Here is a 24481-nt window from a genome sequence, read left to right on the forward strand (position 1 = left end):
ATGATTTCAGGTGGGAAATAAATAATAATAGATGAGAAATATAAAACCCAGGTTAACACTTAATGAAGATTATATTCTCATACAAACATCAGTAATAATAAATATGGGGACAACAGAGCCTCCTTTATAAAAATGACACCGATTCTTGACAGAAAATTTTTCAAAGATTTCAATGATTGAATATTATTTGCTTATAATGTAATTATATTGAACACTTTTAATCTGATAAATTCTCTATGGTAGAAATAATACATTTTAAGATTGGTAAATTGGGTTGTTTATTTGCAGACTAAAACCAGAATATAACATATATTTCTCCTATATAAAGTATATATTTTTAACCTCTACTTATTGTGTTTCAGATTGTCATGAGGATTTTAGGGGCAAATGAAGGCTTAGGAATTTTAAAATGTTCAATAGTTTTAAATTTTTTAAATTTATAATAAATAGGAAAGCACATTGTTGTTCTACTATCTTAATCTCAGTGGTGAAGCAGTAGTTAGACATCAGCCTTAAGTTTATGGACAATGGGGCACATATTTATAAGTTGAAAATATGCTAACATAATTTTGATTTATTGAAAAATGTCATGTTAAGAAAATAGTAACTTGTAAAGGGGAAGTATCATTCCAAAAAAGAGAGTAAATTTCAAGTAAAAGATTGTTCTGTTGTATAAAACAGCACAGTTCAATGGATGTAATCAAAATTCAAAATATTATCAATGGCATGATAAACAAAAGCTGTTCATTTTCACAAGAAGTAGAAGAACATTTTCAGACATTAAAAAGGGTAATGCTACTCACATCCTGAGCTACCATTTGTTGACACCAGAGTCAAGTTGGAAGGCCATGGATTCCGAACAATATCTTGCCAATGAATTGTGTTTGCATAACAAAGAAATTTGTTCTGGTCTACATAGACTCCACCATTTAGGATTTCTGTATTAAAACAAACAAACAGATTTGTTGTCAAGCCTTTTGTTGATGAAAAGGTAGTCAATAAAAATGAGTTACCCTTAAAATATTTTCAATGTTAGAGTTACTTCGTTAATAGCCAGTATATCTTTAAACATATTTTTTTCTGAGTCATATAAATTAAATGGAAAACTGAAAAGATAAAAAATACAAACAAACAAACAAACACTCATAATCCAAATGTTCAGAGAGAAAACATTCTTAACATTTTGGCATAGACGCTACTAATCTCTTTTCCTGAAATTGGGGTAATATTACATATAATATTGCATAGCCTGCTAATTATAATAGTGATTGGTGAGTAATTAGTGGTAATCAAATAACATTCTACATTATTTCTAGTGAGAATACAATATGCCAAAGAATAAATTAAATAGTACTTATTTAATGAATCCCCTCTTTTTTGGTCATTTAACCTGTTTATCTCAGATTAGTTTTTTAAAATAAATTTCCACAAATGACATTATAAAATCATACATTTTTAAAATATTTTTAAGACTTTTGGTACAACTTATCAAATTTCCCTTACAAAAAATTGTTTCAGTCAATGTGACATTGACTAGAGTCAATGAGTAAATAATTAGTCCCAAATGGAAGCTAAAACTAATGAAGGGTCCAATCATAAAAAAAAAATTAAAAAAAAAATTCTTTGTCTTCTGTGGAATCAATAGAACTGCCAATCATTCCTTGAGAACAACACAATGCAAGATAGAATAAAAACACTATGGTTTGACCATGGGAACAATGGTATGACCATGGGATAAAATACACTAATGCCAATTTTTACTTGTTTCTCTATTTCACAACACTTGCCTTCATCAGGTAACTTGTCTCCCTGAACAATGGTTGATCATATACATCGATTCTCTTTAAGTTATCCAGAAATAAAATTAAGATTCTTCTGCAAATACTATTGTTATTTTTTTTTGAACAAATTGGTTAGAAATATACATAGCATCTTCCTGTTCAATATCTACCACATTTCCTCCTCTTGTTTAATAAAAATAACAACTTAAGATAAAGTCATATGTCAGTCTATAAAGCATTCAGTTACAAGTACAAAAACTGAACTAATAGTAGCTAAGGGATGGTTTTTCTCACATAATAATAAGAAACCTGCAGAAGGCAGTTGCAGATATTAGTTTGGCTGCTCCACAGTACACACAACCTGTTCTGTGTGTTGGCTTTATTCTCTCCAGGAACAAGAGGGCTGCTGCATCTAAAGGTGTTAGTCTGAAGTCAAGGCATGTGAGGAAAGGAGAATAAGCAAGATACTTTCTCCTAGTAAGGCAACCAACTATCTCTTTGGAAAGAGATGCTCTCCTCAGGGATTAAATATGTATTAATTGGCCAGCACGATCTCTCATGGTCATTGTTCTGCAAGAGAGGCTGAGGAAGCAAGTATTTAGGTGGACATATTGCTACTTGAAAAGAATCTAAACAAGCACTCATGTTAGTGAGGAAGAAGAGGATATTGGGAAGGCAAGTGACTCTCCCTTCGTGGACTTGAGAGAATCATCTCTCCTGTACAGTATCCCATGCTACATTTTTATGAGTCAGCTAAAAACAATGAGGGAGATAAAATATGAAAGGAATAGGTGACACCAGAAAAGGGGTATTTGTGAAAGTGAGACTGCTAGGCGCATCTAAATGGCCATACTGTGTTGCATGTATAAAATCCTCCAGATTTATTTTGTTACTGCATGGCTTTCCACATTTAAAATCACTTGGATTTCCATCATCAATCCTTTCACTGACTATGGCTCCATTTTTTCAAGTGAGAAAAAAATAAACAATAAGGAATTAGATAATCTTTCTACTTCAAAACTCAGCTCGTTATTTTTCACAACCTACCCATATAACCTTCATCAAAGCAGAAGGGAGATGTAAGATGCAAGAACGATTGTGAAAATGAATGTCTACATTAATGTTTGGCATTAAGTTCTTATCTAAGAAATGTGACGATCTCATACTAATAGCTTTCTCATGAGACATTAGGGAATGCTCTTCTTCTACAAGAATAATTCTTCATTAGGTGACAAAAAAAGGAGATTTTGATTTCTATCCAAGAAATAAAGGTTATTCTTCAGTCTACATTTGGAAAGTTCTACTTTAAAACAAGTGAAAAGTAATAGCTCACACATTGTAAAAAGAGCCTGCATTTTTCAGGAGTCACATTTTAATTCAAATAGTTTATACTGAAGGAACACAGTATCCATCTCTAACTTCCTATCTAGAAATATTCTAATAGAATCAGATATTATATTGAATAATAATCTCATCAAATCCTTTTCTTCAACAATATTAATCTTCTACCAATGTTTACATTTATTTCTTAGAAATATTGTGTTCAAAAGCTTGGTTTATACTTTGAAAAGGATTTAGAAAGGAGGCATTAATAATGCCAGTATAATCTTACATGTTAAAATTTCAAATTGAGACTACAATCATAAGTCTGGATACTTTTGTCATCCTAAATTCAAAACCCAGCATCTCCTAGCAGTTTTAATCAGGAGGAGTTACAATATTTTTGTATTTAATTATGGATAGTTTATGCATGTATGTGTGTATTTTCTCTGAAAATATTTTTTCCCTATATGTTTGGTTTAGAACTATTATTTGTTGAATGTCAAACCCCACAATCAGAAAATGTGTATTTTATTGACAATTACAGGATAATTTTTAATGTATACTATATCTTACATTTTCTTTTTATCAACTTGATTACCTAGTTATATCAGAATATAATTTAAAAAATAAATTTATTTGTATAGTTTACAATGATTTTATAAGGTTACATGATTTTAAATATTAATTTAATGTTTTATGGGGAAATATTTAGTTAGATTTATTTCTGGAATAAGAAAATTCTGGGAAAGGTATTGACCTATAAGAAAGTTGTTAAAGTACTGATTATTTACTGGACAAAAGGGATAACTAATGTTTCTGCCTTGGTTAACTATAGAGACAAGATTACATTTTTTATTAGAAAGAGGGATAAGAACTAGATAAAGAGAACAGCTTGATAAGATATTTGCCTAAGAAGATACAAAAATACAGCAGCAACGTCTGGCTATGCTTTGGATCTATCTTTGCTAACACAAGAACAGCAGAACTTTCCATCAGTATAATTAAAGATTTATTGGAAGGTACCATCTCTGTTACATCAAGAGTTTCCTTCCTGCTATCATGAAATAAAATGATAAATAATTAAATTTTAAAACCATGACAAAAAAAGACAAATTCTAATTCTAAGCATGATAAGCAATGAGGTATAAATGTAATTGATATTCAAACAAAGATACATGCAGTCTAGAAGAGTTAAAAGTCTCCAAAATGTTGAATAAGTAAATAAGCTCAATGCCATCTCATTCCATTGAAATTCACTTCCATTGTAGCTAATATTTTGGAGTAAATTGAGAGGGACACAATTAGATTCCTGGCCATTGGAATAATTGGTAGAAAAAGCTATGATGAATTTTCTTTTATTACATAAAAATATTTCCAGCAAGTTCAGAAAACAATACTGTGTCTTCTTAATAAATGTCATGGTTAAATATAGTAAGATATATTAAATATGACATTCTATGAAAAAAGCATTTCATTACTGAAAAATTCCAGTAAACACTTAAATATGTTTTGTGTCTCAAACATTTTCTACTAGACTAATACAAGTCAAGTGAAAATATTATGAATCATTTTGTATTTTAAGTAAATTGTAAACCACACTATTTTTAATATGTTGAATTATATATATATATATATATATATATATATATATATATATATATATATCCTTAAATATTAGATTAAATTCCATGAAGGTAGGGGATATTTTTCAGTGCTGCATCTACAGCATCAACCCTAGAACAATGAATATTTTTAAAATTGAACTAAAAAATGAAAGTACCATGAAATTTCCAAGAACACTGATCAGTTAACTTCCATTATTTTTCCTAATTCTAAATTATATTCTGGTGAAAATAGATTAAGATTAAAAGTTGTCTTTTTTCATAAACAATGGCTCATCTCATCTGGTTCTACATTTCATTAAGTCTGTTTTATTCAAAACTGTGTCTAACATGCAAGACACAAGTAAGATACACAATAACTACTGCTTCATTAAAGAAAATCTAATATATTGAATACAGGAAAAATTAAAAATATATATCTAATTTTTAGGTTAGATCTTTTATAAACTGAAAGAGAAATAACATTGTTATACAAAATTCTATAAATTGATAATGTATAAAGTTATTGCAGGCAGGGTGTTTGATATTTACAATGCATATTTAGACACGTTCTTTGTTATCCCTAAACCTATTTTGTGAACCAAATTCAATTATTTATCAAGTGAATAATAATAACTTTGTGCTACCCCAGACATACCAAATTCCCCCATCTGTGCAAATTATTTAGCATATGCTACACAGATATCTAAAATCATGTTTTTATATTGAACCATAAATCTACCATATATCATTCCTTAGATTATTTTTTAGAAAGTTCTAAAGTGCCAATATGACATTTTAAAGAGGATATATATTGTACTAGTGTCATAGCCTTATAATTCAAAAAGGTTGTCAATTTGACCATTTTCCCCCATTGATTCAAATGTGTATAAGTCTAATGAAGAAAGAAATGTTTGCGTTATTTAAAGAAGTTCTTTGTGCTCTTTATTTCTTAGCAAACGCTAGTTATTATAGTGAATTTGGGGATGAGTGAACATTAAGAGAATCATTGACATTTTGCAAATATATTATCTGAAAAGAAAATGTGATAAAACACTGAATCATGGCTTTTCTCAGGCCCTGTATGAAATAGCCTAATTGTGATGTAGATCCCTGCTGAAAATACAGATTAATCTGACCTCCTTACTACACTTTGGAAGTTGACAAAATTGCTTTGACCCCATGCACAATTGGTAACCATTTCATAAAGAAGATTAAATGTCCTTTCTTTCTTAGAAAATAAAGATTATGATGTTAAAAGCAGTTAGCCATATTCCACTTCAGTCTATACGATTGGCATCAAGAGTAAACTTTATATTTCTACTCACAAAGCTACCAACCACAATTATATATGAAAGACCTAAGAAGCAAGAATTAAATACTTCACCTCGATTCCTGATAGTGTATCTAAATGTCTTGTTTTGCATGGGTGTACCTACAGGTCAACCTCACAATTACAATGATAATAAAAATAAAGATTAGAAACATTGCCTTGTCTAATTACAGTGGGAATGTTGTAACAGTGCATATATCACAGTTACATTGCCTATCCAAACCAAAGGTCAAGAAGTCAAAATTCAAAGTGGCAAAGCCCATTTTCAAGATGAAGCTGCAGGAGGAAGCAGTTACTAGACTTTCTCAGACAGAAAGCAATGCATCTTTCTAACTGTCATCACCTAAAACCACACAAATCTGTTGTCTGATTGGAATGCAAAAATAATACAGCTGACATCATCTACCTGTGATACTTAATACATCATCTCTGGAATAGACTTGGTCCAGAGATTCCTATATCTTTCCCAAACCCAGACCTTTCAGCTGGGAGCACAATGAATAGTTGCTACCCCACTGGGTCAGCCCTCAAGGTTCATTATTAATAAGCTGAGACTCTAAAGGCTAATGAGAACCGGGTGCTAGAGGAGACAATGGCTCATTCATCATCAATCAAGCTTTGAAGTTTTTATACAGATGATTTAAAGAGAGTTGAAGTGTGCAAAATTGAAATGTCACATTTGTATTGCAAGTGGGGAGAGGGTGATAATGTAAATGATGTGATGTAACCTTCTGTATTTCAGCTCAATGGTCAGAGTCAAAAGCTCATGTATGCAGATACCAAATGTTAGGAAATAAGAGTAGACAGTTTTTCGATCAGAGCAAGGCAATTTCTAGATAAATTATTAGATTTATTTGGTAAAAATAAGTTTAAAATAGAAAATAATAGCATAACTATCTTGGTTTGAACTAAAGGACCTCAATAATGTTCTCCATAATGTTTCCAAAGCATCCTATATAATAAAAGGGTAATATGCAAATTGACCCTAACAGCAGAAAGACTGGGAATGACTGGTCACTATGACACACACTGACCACTAGGGGGCAGATGCTCAATGCAGGAGCTGCCCCCTGGTGGTCAGTGCACCCCCATGGGGGGAGCTCTGCTCAGCCACAAGCCTGGCTGAGGGCTGCCAGCACTACGGTTGTGGCCGGAGTCTCCCACCTCTTCAGCAGCACTAAGGATGTCCGACTGCAGCTTAGGCCTGCTCCCCGCTGGCAAGTAGACATCCCCTGAGAGCTCCTGGGCTGCCAGAGGGATGTCTGACTGCCAGCTTAGGCCTGATCTCCTGGGGAGCCCGATCCCCCAGACTGTGAGAGGGCACAGGCCAGGCTGAGGGAACTCCCCGAGTGCACAAATTTTTGTGCACCGGGCCTCTAGTTAATATATACTTTAGGGTCCTCTACAATTCTTAGCTTTCATTATGTTTTCAACTTGAGTCCAAGCTCCTCTGAGAAGTCTACCATGACCACCTACTTTTTAGAGGTTAACTGACTCTAACTCATACAACACTGATTATCTGAGGCACTCATCCAACAGAGAAAATGCTACATCAACTTTTTTGTTCTTTTGTGTACTTGTCTCCCCTATAATATTGTAGGTCTCTAGAGGATAAAAACCATGACATACATCTTTTTCTGGCTGTAGCAACAAAGAAAGAGTCAAGCATGTAATAGAAATTCAAGTTTTTGAGTGATAACTATGATAATAATATCTTCAGAACATGACTAACATTTGTAAAGAAGTTGTTAGTGGCTTAATTGACAGCACAATGTTAGTGTTCTTATGCACTAGATAATGTTTAATTATAAATCACATAAAATATTGATTAAAATTAGTGTGATGTTTATGCATTAATTATTTCTATAGATTAGGGGGTAGTAATCCACTTAAATTCATTTATATTCTCTGGGAAACTTTAAAACTTTAAAAATAAATTGTGTCTTATAACTGTCTTTAAGTGATAAAGACATGATTTTCTCCTCAAATTGTTCACTAACCTCATTTATAATTCTATGTGTGTGTGTGTCAACATGTTTACTATATTTCCTGTAATGCTTTCCCCCAAACTTGTACTCTCCCTATATTTTCTATTTCAAGTAAAATAAGGACTACATGCTTAGAAAGTCAATTATAGTTGAACCTTAAACAACCCAGGTTTGAACTGTGTGGGTCAAATTATACAGGTTTGTGGGGTTTTTTTTCAATAAATACTGTGAATGTATTTTTTCCTATGATTATCTTTACATGTTCCTTTTCTATCTTACATTATTATAAAATATAGTATATAATACATAAACATACAAAATATGTGTTAATTGACTGTGTTATTGGTAAGGCTTTAAGTCAATAGTAGGTATGTAAGTTTGGAGGGAGTCAAAAGTTATATGCAAATTTTTGACTGTGCAGAGGTGTCATCACCCCTAACCTTCATGTTGTTCAAGGGTACACTGTAGAATCAAAACTTGAGATTTATCCTGAATTCCTTCACCTCTAATCAATCACAACATCCTAAATAAAATTTCTCATAATGTCTATTTTAATTTATCACATTCTTTTTATATCCATTGCTATCCCTTAATTCAGGATCTGTTAAATCATACCAGATTCGACTATCATTTGATTGATGATAGATAGATAGATAGATAGATAGATAGATAGATAGATAGATAGATTTTCTACCAAGAGTGCTTTGAGTATGAAGACTATAATACTGAATCTAGTCTCCTGGGAAAAACTAAGTTCGAAATCTAATTTTTCACTCCTAGATGTGTGACACTGAATACCTTTATTAAAATCACTTGGTTAACCTCTATGAGAGTATTGTGCTCACAGTATTTGTTACACAGTTGTTGATATTACATTTTATACTCACTAATTACTTAAGTAGTTGTGTACTAATTGGTATAAACAAGAGTAATGTTTTTTTTCTATGTATTTATTTAATTTTGTAAAATTTAGATTAGATTGCCATTTAACAGATTTTTTTTTATTTTTGTTTCATATAAAAGTTTGGTTAGGTGATTTCAAACTATTATGGAAAATTCACAGTCATCAGGGGCCAGGATTCCATTTCATCTTATTTCTCCACCCTCTTCAATACAAGAGGAGTTTTTATCTGGTAACATTAGTGCATAAGATAGAGGAAAGCAGGAAGAACAGAGGAGTGCAGGTTGTCTCTTAATGAAGGTTCCTGAAAACAGCCACAGGAAATTATACTTACATCTCATTGATCTGAATTCAGTCAAGGAGCCACAGAGAACAGAGGGAATCATGGCCTTTGCTTTGGGTGGCCATATGATTAGCAAAACTTGTATACTATTTAAAAGTTATACAGTAGAAATGGATATTGGGAGACAACAAGTTGTCTCTGTCACACTAACGCTAAAGAAATCTTGCATCTCCTAGATATTTATAAAACATAAATCTTGTGACTTAAACAAGTGAAAATTTTTCAAACTCTTTCACTGAAGTATAATATCCATACATAGATGTGCCTATATCACGTGCAATGTATTTTTGCAAACTAAACACACTGATGTAACCAGCACCCTGACCAAGAAACAGAACATTCCATTACCACAGAAGCCTTCATCTCCCTATCAGAACCTTTATCCTGATTTTGAACAAGATCACTTTTATCTATTATTTGTATTTTACATAGGCTTTCTTTCTTGTTTGGCTTCCTTTTGCCCAACACTATGTCTGGGAGTTCATTCATAGCGTTCATTTTCATTGTTGTATGACATTCTTGTTTTGTTTGCCCATTCTACATCGATGGGCATTTGGGTACTTTCATATGTGTTATTACAAATAGTGCTACTACAAGAAAACGTGAATATGCCTTAAGTGACCAGATAGATACATAGACTTATGTTGCTTACATACCTAGAAGTAGAATTTCTGGTCCTTAGTGAAATCGGTTTTCCAAAGTGCCTTTACCAATTTATACTCCCATTTGTGTTGTATGAAAAATATACTTGCTTCTTAGCCTTGTTAAACCCTGTTTCTTCTCCCTATATATTTAATTGTAGCCACTATGGTTGGTGTGAAGTCGTATCACTTTATTTTGCACTTATCCAATGATTAATAAAGTTGAACTTCTTAAATACTATTTTTCAAGTATAATTTATAAAGTCAAGAGGTTTATTTCTGTTTACTTGAGGAAGAGTCGCCCTATGTGTGAAACAAAACGCTGTGGAAAACCTAAACTCTATTTCAGGCTACTAGGAAATAACTTAGTAAATTAATGTGCCAAATATTACACTCCTAAACTTATTTTTGTGAGACACTAAGTCAATATTTTGAAAGTGACATTTTAAAATGTTGAAATATATTTAAACTATATCAATAATTATAAAAATAAAGAGCAAAGAATTAATTCTGGAGATAAATGAGAAATGCATATTAAGTAAATATGTCTCTAATAAGAAAGATGAAGACTATTAAAGGTATATTAAAAGAAAAGAATGAGAAATTCAATATATTCTTTCTATTAAAGTAGAACACTCTTTTACATCATAATCAAATATGTTTTATTCCCCTATCTACCAGAAAGCCTTCATTACAGATAACAATCCTCTTAGATAACTGCTCTAAGTTTCCAGAAAAATGTAATTGCTTCAGTAGAACAAATCAGTAGAGTATAATGTTTTCATTACCAATAAGGGGATGTCATACATATTATACCCAGAAATGATTTGTCCCTTTAATTTACAGGCTTTACTACAATAAGCCTGGGATATACTGCAAGGTCACTTTCAAATATCTCACCTATGATATTAGTTTTTATAGTTTAATAACTAACTCTTCTCATAGTGTGATTTCTTTACTGCTTCTTCCTTAGAGTAGATAGTTCAGAAAAGTATGATTTCTCCTGATGACATTAATAATAAATAATACTGCTATGTATGTCTGTTGCTGGCAAGCTAAGACTTGCAAATAAAAGATAAAGCAAATGAAAGAGTAATGATTTAATCTTGTAAGATGATTATAGTACAATTTCAAACATAATTTTTTTAAAGTTTTGCTTGCATATTAAGTTTATAGAAATGGAATGATACAGCCTGTATTCTCTTTTCTTGATTTTTCTTACTCAAAATAATGTGTTTGAGATTTATTTAGGCTGTTGCCTGCATTAGTAATTTGTTCACTTTTATTTGTGTAAAATTCCATTATATGAATGGGGTATAATTAGTGTATGGATTAGCTCATAGACGAAGCACATCTTTGCTATTTTTTCTTGTGTGATTTCCAGAAAGTTAACGTTTCTTTTCTATCTAGGTGACACGTAAGCTTTCACCTATTTAAAATTTGCATGTGACTTCAGTGGTGGGAATGCGGTATATTATAGGGATATTTCAGCATCACACATTCCAAACCTCATTATATTACCAGAGGCTTGTGCCACCTCCCTGACCACAAATAGGGATCATAAGAATGAAGCCGAAGTGTAGAAGCCATGGCCTTCTAGAATCCATTCTTTATGTAACTGTAGAAACTTTTGCACTATTTTTTACTCTCTCATTAATTATAATACTGCCTCAGCTTCCCTTACCAATCTCTATCAGTAGGTAGAGAAGCTGATAAGACTTGACCAATAAGATCCCATTTCAATGTGGTTATTGATGTAAAAGACTGGCTAATTATTGAGGAATCCCCAGATTTAGTTATTTAATAAACCAGATGTGCTAGTCAAATATCATAACTGGAGCTTAGACATGCTTTTCACAGGCAGTGTAGGAAAACTGCATTATTTACCAATGAATTATGGGTTTCTGGCCGCTGTGAACAAAACTGAGTTCTGGCAATCCTGGGTCCACACTGTCTTTTGGTAACACTTCTCTGGATCAGGGCAGGCACTGCGCCTTTTAATTGCAACATATGCTCTCCGGTTTGTAACAGTTCGCTCACTTCCTTAAATATCCTTTGTCTTACCCATTAAGGCCAATCATTCAGGAGACATTTGAATTTAAAATAGAATTTTGTTCTTGTGTATGAGAGCATTTAAAAGAGGAGGTGTTATAGAATTCATTATAGTATTGCCTCTTTCATAATAACTTAATATGCACTATATAGATAAAATTATAGAAAGTTTATGATTTCTGTTTTTATGTTATCTAAACCCATTTCTTTTCTTAGAATGCAGTCTTTAAAAAAAAATCCATTAAATGAGTAATGATATACTTTGGATTGACTTCTCTTTGACTACCTCTGAAAAGAAATGTAGATTTAGATAAAAATTTTAACTTGATACATTGTCTTATAAGTAATATGCATTTGCTACCTGTAAGCCAGCTAGATTCAAGATTGCTTATTAACAAAGTTGAGCGAATAAATGGATAAAATGGATACATAAATGAACGTCTGCACTTTATCACTTTAGGTTGGAACTGCATGGAAGGAGTTTCCTTGAAAACGTGCCAACTTTTTGTCAATTTTTGGAGCACATCTTATTATCTCAGCTGTAATCAGAAATCTTGTGAAATTAAGAACCATTAGATTCAATGAATTTTCAGCATCAGAAATTTACCCAGAGGCATCCAACCGATGGGTCTGCCTAAAATTAGGTTTTCAGACTTTTCCCTCCTCTCCTCCCATTCACTCTAAAAGGGAGCTTCTTTTCCATGAGCTAATTAATTACACCTGCTAGCAAGCAGATGGTTCTGTGGGCTTTGAAACAAGAAAATAGCTCGGTGCAGATCAGCTAGCTGGAGCTTTCTTCAGTTGTGATTTAGATAACTCTTGAAGCTCCAGACAAAAATAAAATATTAAATAATTACAAAAAACAACATCTTAAAATAATTTTTATTTCAAAAAAATGCATTTTAAGTTATAAGATGGCATTCCTTTATTCTGATCTCAGCACGTTCTTTTAAAACAATCTTATTTAGCACCTTGCTTGGAACAATCCTTGCTGGAATTCGCCATCTAATTGCTTTGAGCTCTGAAGTAAGTTGAGAATGGAGGACCAGGGCCACTTAGGAAAATGTTAACAATTTTCAAGACATTAAAGCATTTTAGTAAATACTGTTATTGTGGTATTATGTTTATTTGTTTTTAGCTATAAGGAAAGGTGTATGTGCCCCAATGGTGAAAGTAGACTGGGGCCCTAGTGATACTCCTGCTAACACTACCACTGGTATTGTAGAATTTTATGCTAATCTTCCTCTGCCTCTTCCTCTCCTTTCCCTTCTCCCTCTCCTCCTCCTTCTTCTTAGTAGATATTATCACTGGAACTTAGTTTTCTGAGTGAATTATTTAAATGTGACATAGTTATATAAGCACATGTCCTATAAAAGTAAATTAGACATATATTATAAATGCATACAAGATAATTTATGTAATATTATCTTTAGTAAAGTCATATTAAATGATCTAGTTGAAATCTTTTTGAATTTATAACTAAACGTTTAATTTCATAAAATTTCTAAAAATATATTTCCTAATTCTACTTTACATGTGAAAAAATTGAAGGACTTTATAATTTAAAAGACAATGAAGTCTACCCTATCCTTTTGTTGGTAGAATAAAAATTATTCTCCATATAATATATTATATACTTATCTGTGTTCTCAGTACATTTATGAAGTTAATATAAATAAAATTAATGAAGTATCCTCACCTCCCATATAAAATCACTTCCCTTATTTACCACTCCTTTAAATAAAAGTTATCTGACAGGCATGTCTAAGGATGAATATATTTAATTATATCAACTAAAGGTAGGAGGATCATTTTAAAGATTTATGCCCCAAGAAGGCACTCTGTCTTCTAACAATATTGAGTGCTGTGTCGTTCAATCCAATAAGTTTACCCGCAGAGACGATGCTCTGGTAAAGCTATATTTAACCATGTGTTTCAATTTTGAATTCTTTTTCCTTCTATCATATAGCTTTACCTCATTTGACTTTGAAATGACTTAGAATATTAAGCTTCATATTAGAATAAACTTTCATTAAATTGATTCCACCACTTTGAATGCTTTGCTCTTTTTCTATCTTTGTATTAAGTGCTCAACAACAATTGATAGGAAAAAAATTATAAGGAGAATGGAGACTTGACCAAGATCAGGAGAACCAAATACCCTCCACATTTAAACTGCCCATCTTTGTGTTTTTAAAAATACAGTTGCAAAGCACATAGAGGCAGATTCTACTTAGGCTATGATTGGGGATAAGGTAATTAAAAATCAGTTTACCCTACTCATTCAAAAGAGCTTACAAGGACTAAGCATAGAGTTCCCACAGTACTTGAATATAAATTGCACTTTTATTCTTTTTTTTTAAATTAGTCCTTTTATTTAATTGAAGGACATTTTTGTAATTAGGCTGAATTTTTGAAGATTTATTGTGCTTCATTTTCCTCTGTGTTGACTTTCGAGAGAGGCAGAAGGAATACACCTCCAATGAGGAGGTTGCCATACAGTCCAGACATCTAATGGAGCCAAGATTCTTGTTTCAAGGTACAGTTTTTCATGCAGAAAATTTACCTTACAAGCATACTTTTACCTTTCAACTCAATAAAATATTTTCAAAAAGTGCCTCAGGGAAAGTATGTGAGTTCTTAATTATACTTAGATCACATAAAATAGAATGGTGCCTCAGCTCTGCTTAAAATTTTGTCATCCTTTAAATGTCTCAGTCTTTCCTTCTATTTGGAAAGTAACATAGAATTAAAAAGTTTAAAAGCAGGTTTTCAATTCAGCAGTTACAATGAGTTGGAATCATAGTTCTCTAGGACTCTTACTATTTACCTCTCTAAACTTGTTTTCTCACCTGTAAAATAGGACTAGTAATGCTTATCACCCAGGACTTCAGTAAGAATTAAGAGAAATATTGCATTATAAAAATATTCAAATGGTGGCAGTGTGACCAATGGCTAAGGTGACTGGAATGAGCCAGTCAACATGGGTTTTGGAGTCCAAGAAGCAGGCGTTTGACTCCTAGCTTGATCCCTGTGTATGTGTGAAACATTTGGCACCTTACTTCATCATTCTGTGTCACATTTGTTATGCCTTTGAGGTACAGGAATTTCACCCAAAGAAAGACAATTCTGAATTTAAAGATCTTATGTAATTTTAGGGGAATCCAGAAACCACAATATACTCCTAAAAGGGTACCTGAAACTCATATATATATAAGTTGAAAACACTTTTTTTTTTAAAATGAGCAAACATAAACCCATGTATTCTAACTTGGTCTAATAATCTTGACCCAGGTTCAGCTCTCTCAAAAGTGTATTTATGAGAAGGAGCAGAGAAAATTAAGCAAGATAGACGAAATCTGCTTATCAGAGAACTTTTAGCATCTTTCCTTAAATAAAAATAACAACAGTGTATCAACTGAACATCTTCTGTATGGTAGACACTCTGGTGAGCATACACATATATCAAACGCATTTTCTCCTTACAATTGCCCTGAGAAAGAGGCATTCATCGTTTCTATACCAGATGTCCGGGCCTGGACTTGGTCTTGGGCAGGTGCCTCACCATCCAGAGAGAGTGGGGGTCGACTAGATGTCCCGGCCGTATCTATATCCCATTTTATAGGTAAAGAAATTGAGACTTGGAGAAGATGATGAATGTGGCTGTCTCTATAGTGGAGTCATGGTTACCACATGGCATGTGAAGTTATTTACATTCCTATAGTTTCTGCTTCTTGAATGTTGGCATGTTGAGTTAACTAAAACCTCTGAAATTGGCAGGCATTGTTGTTTTGGGGTAATTTCTTCATGTCAGGACTCAAACATGGGTCAAATATCCCAAATTATTTGTAAAACATACTTACTAAACCTGGGAAAGTGGAATCATTCTAAGATAAAAGTGTATTTTCATATTGAAGACATAATAACATAGGTTACAGAGCTATGCCATTGCATAGTGAGTGTATTCTATTATGACATCAAATTTCACAATATAAAAAAATTATTTTTAATAGGAAAAATGTGATTGGTACTGCTAGGAGCCATAGAAGATAATGATTCATTAAAAATAATGTAATTGGTATAGGTATTTAATGTCATTTTTCCTTTGAATATTTTAAATATATAGCTTTAACTATGAAAGTCTCTGAGCAGCCTGCCTGCTAATGGCTCAGTGGTTGAGCATCGACCTATGAACCAGGAGGTTGAGGTTTGATTCCTGGTCAGGGCACATACCCTGGTTGCATGTTTGGTCCCCAGTGCATGCAGGAGATAGCCAATCAATGATTTTTTTCTCATCTTTGATGGTTCTCTTTCTCCCTCTCTCTTCCTTTCTGAAATCTAGAAAAAATATTTTAAAATGTTTTCATGTCTAAATCTGACAAAACAATACTCATATTCAAGGCATAGATATAATATCCTGATAACCAAACAGCTTAATGAGCCAGAATATAGGCAAAACAGGAGGCTGCTGATTTTCACTATGTTAATGTATTATTATTATTTGTTTAGTAAATAGAGAAATAACAAGCTGTCACAATTCAGTAATGGCTGTGCATACTGGAGATAGATCTCTGAGGCCAAGGTTATACGCTGTCAAGTATCTTGAGTTGCAATATTGTGTTGTTTTGAAACCTATGAAGCACTGAATCTTGAAAGAAGAAAAAAATTCCTACAGGGATCATTTTTATGGCACATTCCATGCCTTTGTCATAGTTTGTAACAGAAGATATTCAATGTTCTTTCTATTTCATATATTGCCTTTCTTTAGAGAAATTCTGTGTTCTTCCCTATGTATTCCATTTATTTTTGCATTCAATGAATGTTTTTAGTAACAGCAACATTTTCAGAAATATTTTTGGGATATTTCCACTTTGTCCTAAAACTGTAACTTCCAAAACAGATAGATGCTTACTGACTTAGCTCTATGAGAAAGGACAGTATACTAGGTTTCCTGAATTCCTTCAACAAAACTTGCAACTTGAGTTTCCTATTTCTAAAAATCTGAATGTCAATGTTAAAACTACTCTCATAATTAATCTATAACAATAAAAGCATAATATGCTAATTAGACCAGATGTCCTTCCAGACGACCTTCCGGACAAAGCTGTGGCAGTGGGGGAGAAGCCCTTTGCATGAATTTTGTGCATTGGGCCTCTAGTTTATTGATAAGCATGAAAGAAAAATCTTAAGCTAGTCATCTCCTTCTAATCAGAGAATTAGTTAAAAAATCATAATAAATTAATATTTGTATTAGATAAAAATGAAACTATTAGAAACTTGCCAAATGTCAATGAAAATTTTTGGCAACGAAAAGCAACTTTTCTTTGAAAATTAGAATAATAGCAATGGAATTAGATTTAACACATAAGTTTAAAAATATAAAGTGGTATAATAATTAAATTATTTTTACAACACCAAATATATATTTCATAAAATAACTTTATTATAGAAAGAAAAGTGTTTGACTTTCCTCAGGTGTTGTATTTTCTTGTTTTGGGGAAAAAATCAGCAATTTGCTTTTTCTCAAAGGAATGAGGTAAGGAAGCAATCTATCAAATTTCTAGATTGTCAAAAATGTTAAAAAATAATAACAAAATAAGAGAAGTATTTCCTTCAGGAATTTCAAATACTATCTTTAAGACTCCACTATTGTGACAAATTCTATAAAATTATTTTATTCAAATTTAGATATTGCATATAGCACATATCTAAATTTCTATATTTTTGTTTATGGTGTGTAATGCTGATAAAAATGTAAAAATTCTATTTAACTCAATAAAATATTTTTTAATAATTAATACATATTATTATGTATTATTTATGAATAAACATTGATAACTTTTCTAAAACAAAAAGTTGAACATTTGTGATAGAAAAAAGTCACATACCTCAGCAAGTTTTAAATAAAATAGTTAAATTACACTAAACAACCATCACAAACAAGCACCATCACCCTTAAACACAGTTCTCTGAACAAATAATCAGTACATGAATTCACAGAAAAAATTATTGTGATCAGTACTGAATATTTACTTCCTGTATTTATAGAAACATTGGCCATAGTTATCAAGCAATAGAACTGGAAATGCTATGCCATTGAGGTGTAACTGTCATATCCTATATAATAAAAGCCTAATATGCTAAGTGTCCGACTGTTCCTTCCACTGTTCAACCAGTTGCTATAACATGCACTGACCACCAGGGGGCAAATGCTCCGACTGGTAGGTTAGCTTGCTGCTGGGGTCCTGCTGATCAGGACTGGGTGAGACAGGTCAGACATACCCTAGAGCCCTCCGGCAATCCCTCCCGGACCTGATCGTGCACCAGTGGGGTCCCTTGGCCTGGCCTGTGCCCTTTCACAATCCAGGACCCCTCAGAGATCTGGTTTCAGCCTGATCCCTGCAGGCCAGGCCAAGGGACCCCACCAGTGCATGAATCTGTGCACCGGGCCTCTAGTATCATTATATTATTTTTAAGTGTAAAACATAATCATTAAATATTAGTATGCACTGCCAAATGATCACTACAGTAAATCTAGTTACTATCTGTTGATATACAAAGCTACATTTTCTTTGTGATGAGAACTTTTAAGATTTACTCTTTTATCAGTTTTAACATATGCAACACACTATCATCAACTATAGTACCCATGCTTTACATTACATCCCCATGAGTTATTTATTTTAAGAGTGGTAGTTTGCCACTGGAATTTTGATACAGATTACAGTGAACCTATAGATCAATTTGGGTAATATGAACATTCTAAGAATAATAATGCTATAATTTTATGGACAGCATAGCCTCAAGACTCCACCAAAAAAAAAACCACAAAAACAAAAACAAAACAACAAAAAACTGTTAGAACTAAGAAACAAATTCAGTCAAGTTGCAGGGTACAAAATCAATATATTAAAATTGGTTGCATTTCTAGACACTAACAACAAACTATCAGAAAAAGAAGTTAGGAAAACAATTCTACTTACAATTGCATGAAAAAGAATAAAATTCCTCAGAGTAAATTTAACCAAGGAGATGAAAGGCCTGCACATTAAGAACTGTAAGACATTGATGAAAGAAACTGAAGGAGATACAAATAAATGGAAAGATAAGCTGTGCTCATGGACCAGAGGTACAATTTTCTAGATGAGATGCAAAATTCCAAGCTTGAACGTAAGTGGCCATTAAAACTCTCAAGGGACCTTTCAGGGAAAGTGGAAGTGTTTGACTCCATGTTCTGGCTTGATTTCAACTATTTACAAGCAGCCCGCCTAGATAATTGTAGATTGTTTATTGTGAGAATGTGGTTGTTTCCTTGTTTGGTTTTGGTGCCTGTGTCTTCCTCAGAAAAGTGCATCTCACAAAGTCACAGGGGGATTTCTTATAGCTGATCAGTCTTTTGATTTCATTTATTTTATTTTAAAAACCTTTATTGTTGAAATAATTACATGTGTCCCCCTTTTTCCCCATTGACCACTTCTAACCCACCCCCACCCCACCCCAGGCTTGATCATTTGTGTTTTTAAAATATATATCTTTTATTAATTTCAGAGAGAGGAAGGGTAGGAGGAAAAGAGGAGAGAGAGAGAGAGAGAGAGAGAGAGAGAGAGAGAGAGAGAGAGAGAGAGAAACATTAATGATGAAAGAATCATCTATGGGCTGCCTCCTGCATGCCCCCCCCCCCCCCCCACACACACACACACACTGGGGATTGAGCCCAAAACCCAGGCATGTACCCTGACCAGGAATTGAACTGTGATCTCCTGGTTCATAGGTCAACTCTCACCAATGAGTCATGCCAGCTGGGCTTGATCATTTCTTTTAAACAAAAATGAAAACCTAAGCCTGCTTAGCACCAATCTCAAAGGCTTCAAATAATCAGAGTCCTGAAATTGAATTGATACTGAAATTTGAATATGCCTATATATTTAAATTTCAATAGAGGGAAAGCATGGAGAACCTTTACAATTTGGAGCCTTAAGGGAGCGGAGTACCTACTAGTCAAAGGAGTGGGGTGAATTTGGCAGAGGTGGGCAGTTCTAATGGCTTCCCTGAATCTCTCTTAGGTATATTTGTGATATATCTGATTATTACTCTACCCAATTATAAATAGCAAATATATACATACAGGGTTTCCCAAAAAATATACACACACTTTAACAGCTGATAAGTCACTTAATTTTCACTCCTTTCCAGGTTTAACTGATTTGAAATAATGGGTGAAGCCAGATTAAGCTTTGAACACGGAAGCTAAAGTGCCACTATTCTTTTTTTTAATGGGGATACATAAAAGATAAAGTTTATGGCACAAAATCAGCAACAGTAGATGGATTGAGGGCACACGAATACCGAATGAGATGATTCTTGATGTTTGTGATTCCATTGTTTTGTGTTATCAGCTGTGCCTGGACCAGAACGGTCGTCAGTTTGAAAATGGGCATTGAAAAAAGTTATTCATTCCTATAGATTCTTTCAAATTTTTAAAATGAACTGTATGTTAGTAAACACTGACTTTATAATCACTCCAAGCGTGTATACATTTTTGGAGACACCCAGTATATATCAACCATGTAAAAAACACACAGATTTTATTTTCCAGAGCAAACATTGGACACTATCATAAATTTACTCTTTACCTCTGATGTTGTAGCAGAGATTGCTATTGTCACCCCAAATTCTTTCCTTTCCTTTCCTCCATAGTATTAAGAAATTTGCTGGTCATATTCCCCAATGAAAGACTATCTTCCCCCGCGTTCCTGGCAGCTAAGTGTGGCCATATGAAGAAGACCTGACCAATGTAGTGACATGGGCAGTAGTGACGTGTGCCACCTTTAGATCTAGCCTTTAAAGTTAAGGTGTGAGCACGTATGCTCCCTTCTTCAACAGCACATAACTGAGAACCATTGTTTAATTGTACACATGAGAGCGACATCTAATGGTGGTGCCATGAGATAGCAAGGATCTGAGTCCTCAACATCGTGGAAACAATCTATGAGCTTTAGACGTTTATAGAATTAACTAGAGGCCTGGTGCACAAAAATTTGTGCACTCGGGGGGGGGGTCCCTCAGCCCGGCCTGTGCCCTCTCACAGTCTGGGACCCCTCAGGGGATGACCACCTGCTGGCTTAGGCCTGCTCCCCAGGGGATTGGATGTAAGATGGCAATCAGACATCCCTCTGGCAGCCTGGCAGCCTTTGGGGGATGTCCACTTGCCAGCAGGGAGCAGGCCTAAACTGCAGTCAGACATCCTTAGCGCTGCTGAGGAGGCAAGAGAGGCTCCCACCACCACCGCTGTACTGGCAGCCATCAGCCTGGCTTGTGGCTGAGCAGAGCGCCTCCCATGTGAGAGCGCCCTGGCCACCACATTGAGGGCAGCTCCTGCATTGAGCGTCTGCCCCCTGGTGGTCAGTGTGTGTCATAGTGACCAGTCATTCCCAGTCGTTCTGCTGTTAGGGTCAGTTTGCATATTACCCTTTCACTATATAGGATAGAGGCCTGGTGCACGGGTTAGGGCTGGCTGGTTTGCCCTGAACGGTGTCCCAGATCAGGGTGGGGGTCCAGCTTGGGTGCCTGGCCAGCCTGGATGAGGGGATGATGGCTGTTTGCAGCTGGTCACACCCCCTTCAGGGTAGGGGTCCCCACTGGGGTGCCTGGCCAGTCTGGGTGAGGGGCTGAGGGCCGTTTTCAGGCTGGCTGGTGACTGAAGCTCCCAACATCTCCTTTTTTTCTTTTTTTCTTTTTTATTCTGGGATTGATTTACCTTCTATGGCTGTCACTGGAACTGAGAGCCGGCTTTAGCTCTGAGGTTCAGCTCCAGCACTGACACCTCAGCTGCTGAAAGCAGGTATCTGGGTTTGTTGGGGTCCTATAATTGTAACACTGTTGCGATTCTGCTCGCTCCAGCTCTGATGGCTGAAAGCTGGTTTCTGGGGTTTGTTTAACTTCTATAATTGCAACATAGTTGCTTAGAGTGCAAGCTCAGAGGCCGGCAGCGGCAGGCGGGGAACCTTGGCATCCTCCATCACTGGAGCAAGCAAGCCTCCTGTTCACTTCAGCTGCCTGCCGGCCGCCATCTTGGTTGGCAGTTAATTTGCATATCTCACTGATTAGCCAATGGGAAGGGTAGCGAAGTTATGGCTAATTACCATGTTCCTCTATTAATAGATAGGATGGCTGCTGTAGGAGAGAGAGAAAAAACTTGTATCTTGTCTAAGTTATTATTCTTAATGTGGTTCATTATTTCTTAATTAAGTCTGTATCTTAACAAATGAAGAATGTTACACGACATCTCCCTCTTCCTATCTCTTCCATTAAAGAATGTTTTATAATGGCTTCTTTGGTTTGGAAAATTCTTTATGTCACAATCCAATGAGAACTGAGATCTTGATAAATAGATGCTGTTTGAAGGATATGCCAGGTCCTCTGTTAAGTACTTCTATTACGTTCATTCGTTTAACCTATACCATCTTTCCATTAACAAGATGCTATCGTTACCCTCATTCCATGGATGAGGAAATGGAGAAATCAAGTAGGCCAAGGCCATAGTCCCTCAGTGGACAGATCTCTTAATTGACAGGTCTGAGACACAGCCTCACACAGTCTGTCTGTAGGAGCCTTGAATTCACATCATTTGGGGAGTCATGTAATGCAACTGATAAACATGTGTGCACAGGGACTGTGGCAAATTGGAAACCACATGCCTCATTTCTAAGTCAAAGTTGCTTCTTAGTTCCAGCCACCTTATCAGAAGTGCAGAACGTGGTGGAATGATCCTCATATTCTATTTTCTTAAATAAATGAAAAAAACCTGGTAAAGTTTATGTCTAATTATTAGGGGGACAAATTGAGATGGTTAGCAGATACTGTGCTGCACAAAACATCTTTGGCTTATCAGTAGAGAAGTTGCAATGCATATGATATGATAAACACAGCCTCTACTAGGCATCTCTCTAATGGCAGAGTTAGATACAGCATGGTAAGAGCTAAAATATAGGGTACCCCGAGAACACAAAGAAGAGCCATCATTTTTCAGAGAGTTTTCCTGCGCCAGGAGATGTCTCGGCTGAGTTGTGAATTACTAGTATTTGCCATTTAGATAAACGTGGGGGTTTGGGCAGAAGGGTATTCCAATGAAAGAAAATAGTGATTAGCAATAGTCTCTACATGAGAAAATGCTTATCTACTTTTTTTTAACTACTTTTAATTGGGCATGAAATAAAGATAATCTTTCACTTTCAAAAAAGGATAATGTATGTGACTTATGAAAATAAATGAAAATTACGGCATTAGTTCTTAGAATAAATATACTAAGCCATATATATATCATTAACTTGAAGATTTCAGTATTTATGAAAAGAAACAGTGGATATATTTTCACAAATTATGTGAGGAGTAAAGTACTCAGTTCTCTTATAGGTGAATGGGAAAGTAGGGCCACTAAGAAGATAACACAAAAGGGGAGACTATAATTCTTGTTTTTAGTTAAATAATTGTCCACATGTATTTAGAAACTGTCTGCTCTAAAATGTAATACATTTTACATTTCTAAAAGTACTATTTAAATATGATTTTTCTGTTTTCTATCAAGTTTTAAAGATTCATTTTCGAAAGTCTAATTTTGAGTGTTATTTATTTCTAGATTCTAGATACAAGATAAAACTCAAATGATAAATTTAATCCTTGCCTAAAATTTTTCATTATAATGATCCACCAGTGGCCCAGAGTACACATATGATTATTTAGAAAAAATAATTTTCCCTCATGTATTCAATTATTACTTATTTATTTGCTAACTGGGGACAGTTTAATAATTACACACTGTGTGACAGACCTTGTATTAAGAGCTAGAGACACAAAAATAAAATGACATAGTCTCTCATGACAAGGAAAACATTCTTTAGATAAAGAGAAAGACATAAAAGTAAATCATCAGTGGAAGAGGCCCATGCTATGATGAAGATATACACAAAGTGCAAAGGAGGGGAAGAATCATGGAATCTGCCAGAGGGAGTAAGGAAAAACTTTACTCTGAGCTTGTAGAATTAACAGGAATTTGGCACAGGGACTGCTGGAGAGTGAGTGTTCTAGGAAGATGCCCAATATCTGCAGGAAACAAAGATGTGAAAAAGTGGTAATAACTAGTAATTGCTAAAGTAGTTCTGTGAAATCAGATGGCAAGAACCACATTTTACTTCAGATGGCCAGCATCTTCATGTTGTTCTCTAGCTGCCAATAACCTTCCTTGGAGCATTTTAAAATGGTTGCTAAAAAATATTTTCTACTTGATGGTTTCTTCCATTCCTCCTTTTAAAGTTTAAGTTGCCTTGATTCTCGCTCCCTTTCAGCTAATTGATTTAGAAAAACAGAATCTGCTAAACTAAGTCCCCTCAAAGGACTGGACTACTCTATATGATATCTGGTCCAGGAATATTTATTATTTAGCAAAAGTTACCTGTACAGGCTGCACGAATGAATACAATTATGTTGTTGAGAAGCTCTGACACTATGGAAGGCTAGGCAAG

General features: G+C 34.3%; 1 protein-coding gene across 1 annotated transcript in view; it reads right to left on the minus strand.

Annotated features, from left to right (window-relative positions):
• ERBB4 (erb-b2 receptor tyrosine kinase 4) overlaps positions 1-24481 on the minus strand; it is a 925368-nt gene that overhangs the window by 314726 nt on the left and 586161 nt on the right. Inside the window, exon 4 of the mRNA XM_081095735.1 lies at positions 804-938. Coding sequence (XP_080951861.1) covers positions 804-938 — 135 coding nt within the window. The remainder of the gene's footprint in view (positions 1-803; positions 939-24481) is intronic.

Source organism: Myotis nattereri, assembly GCF_964212035.1.
Source record: "Myotis nattereri genome assembly, chromosome: 7".
In the NCBI taxonomy this organism is placed as follows: domain Eukaryota; kingdom Metazoa; phylum Chordata; class Mammalia; order Chiroptera; family Vespertilionidae; genus Myotis; species Myotis nattereri.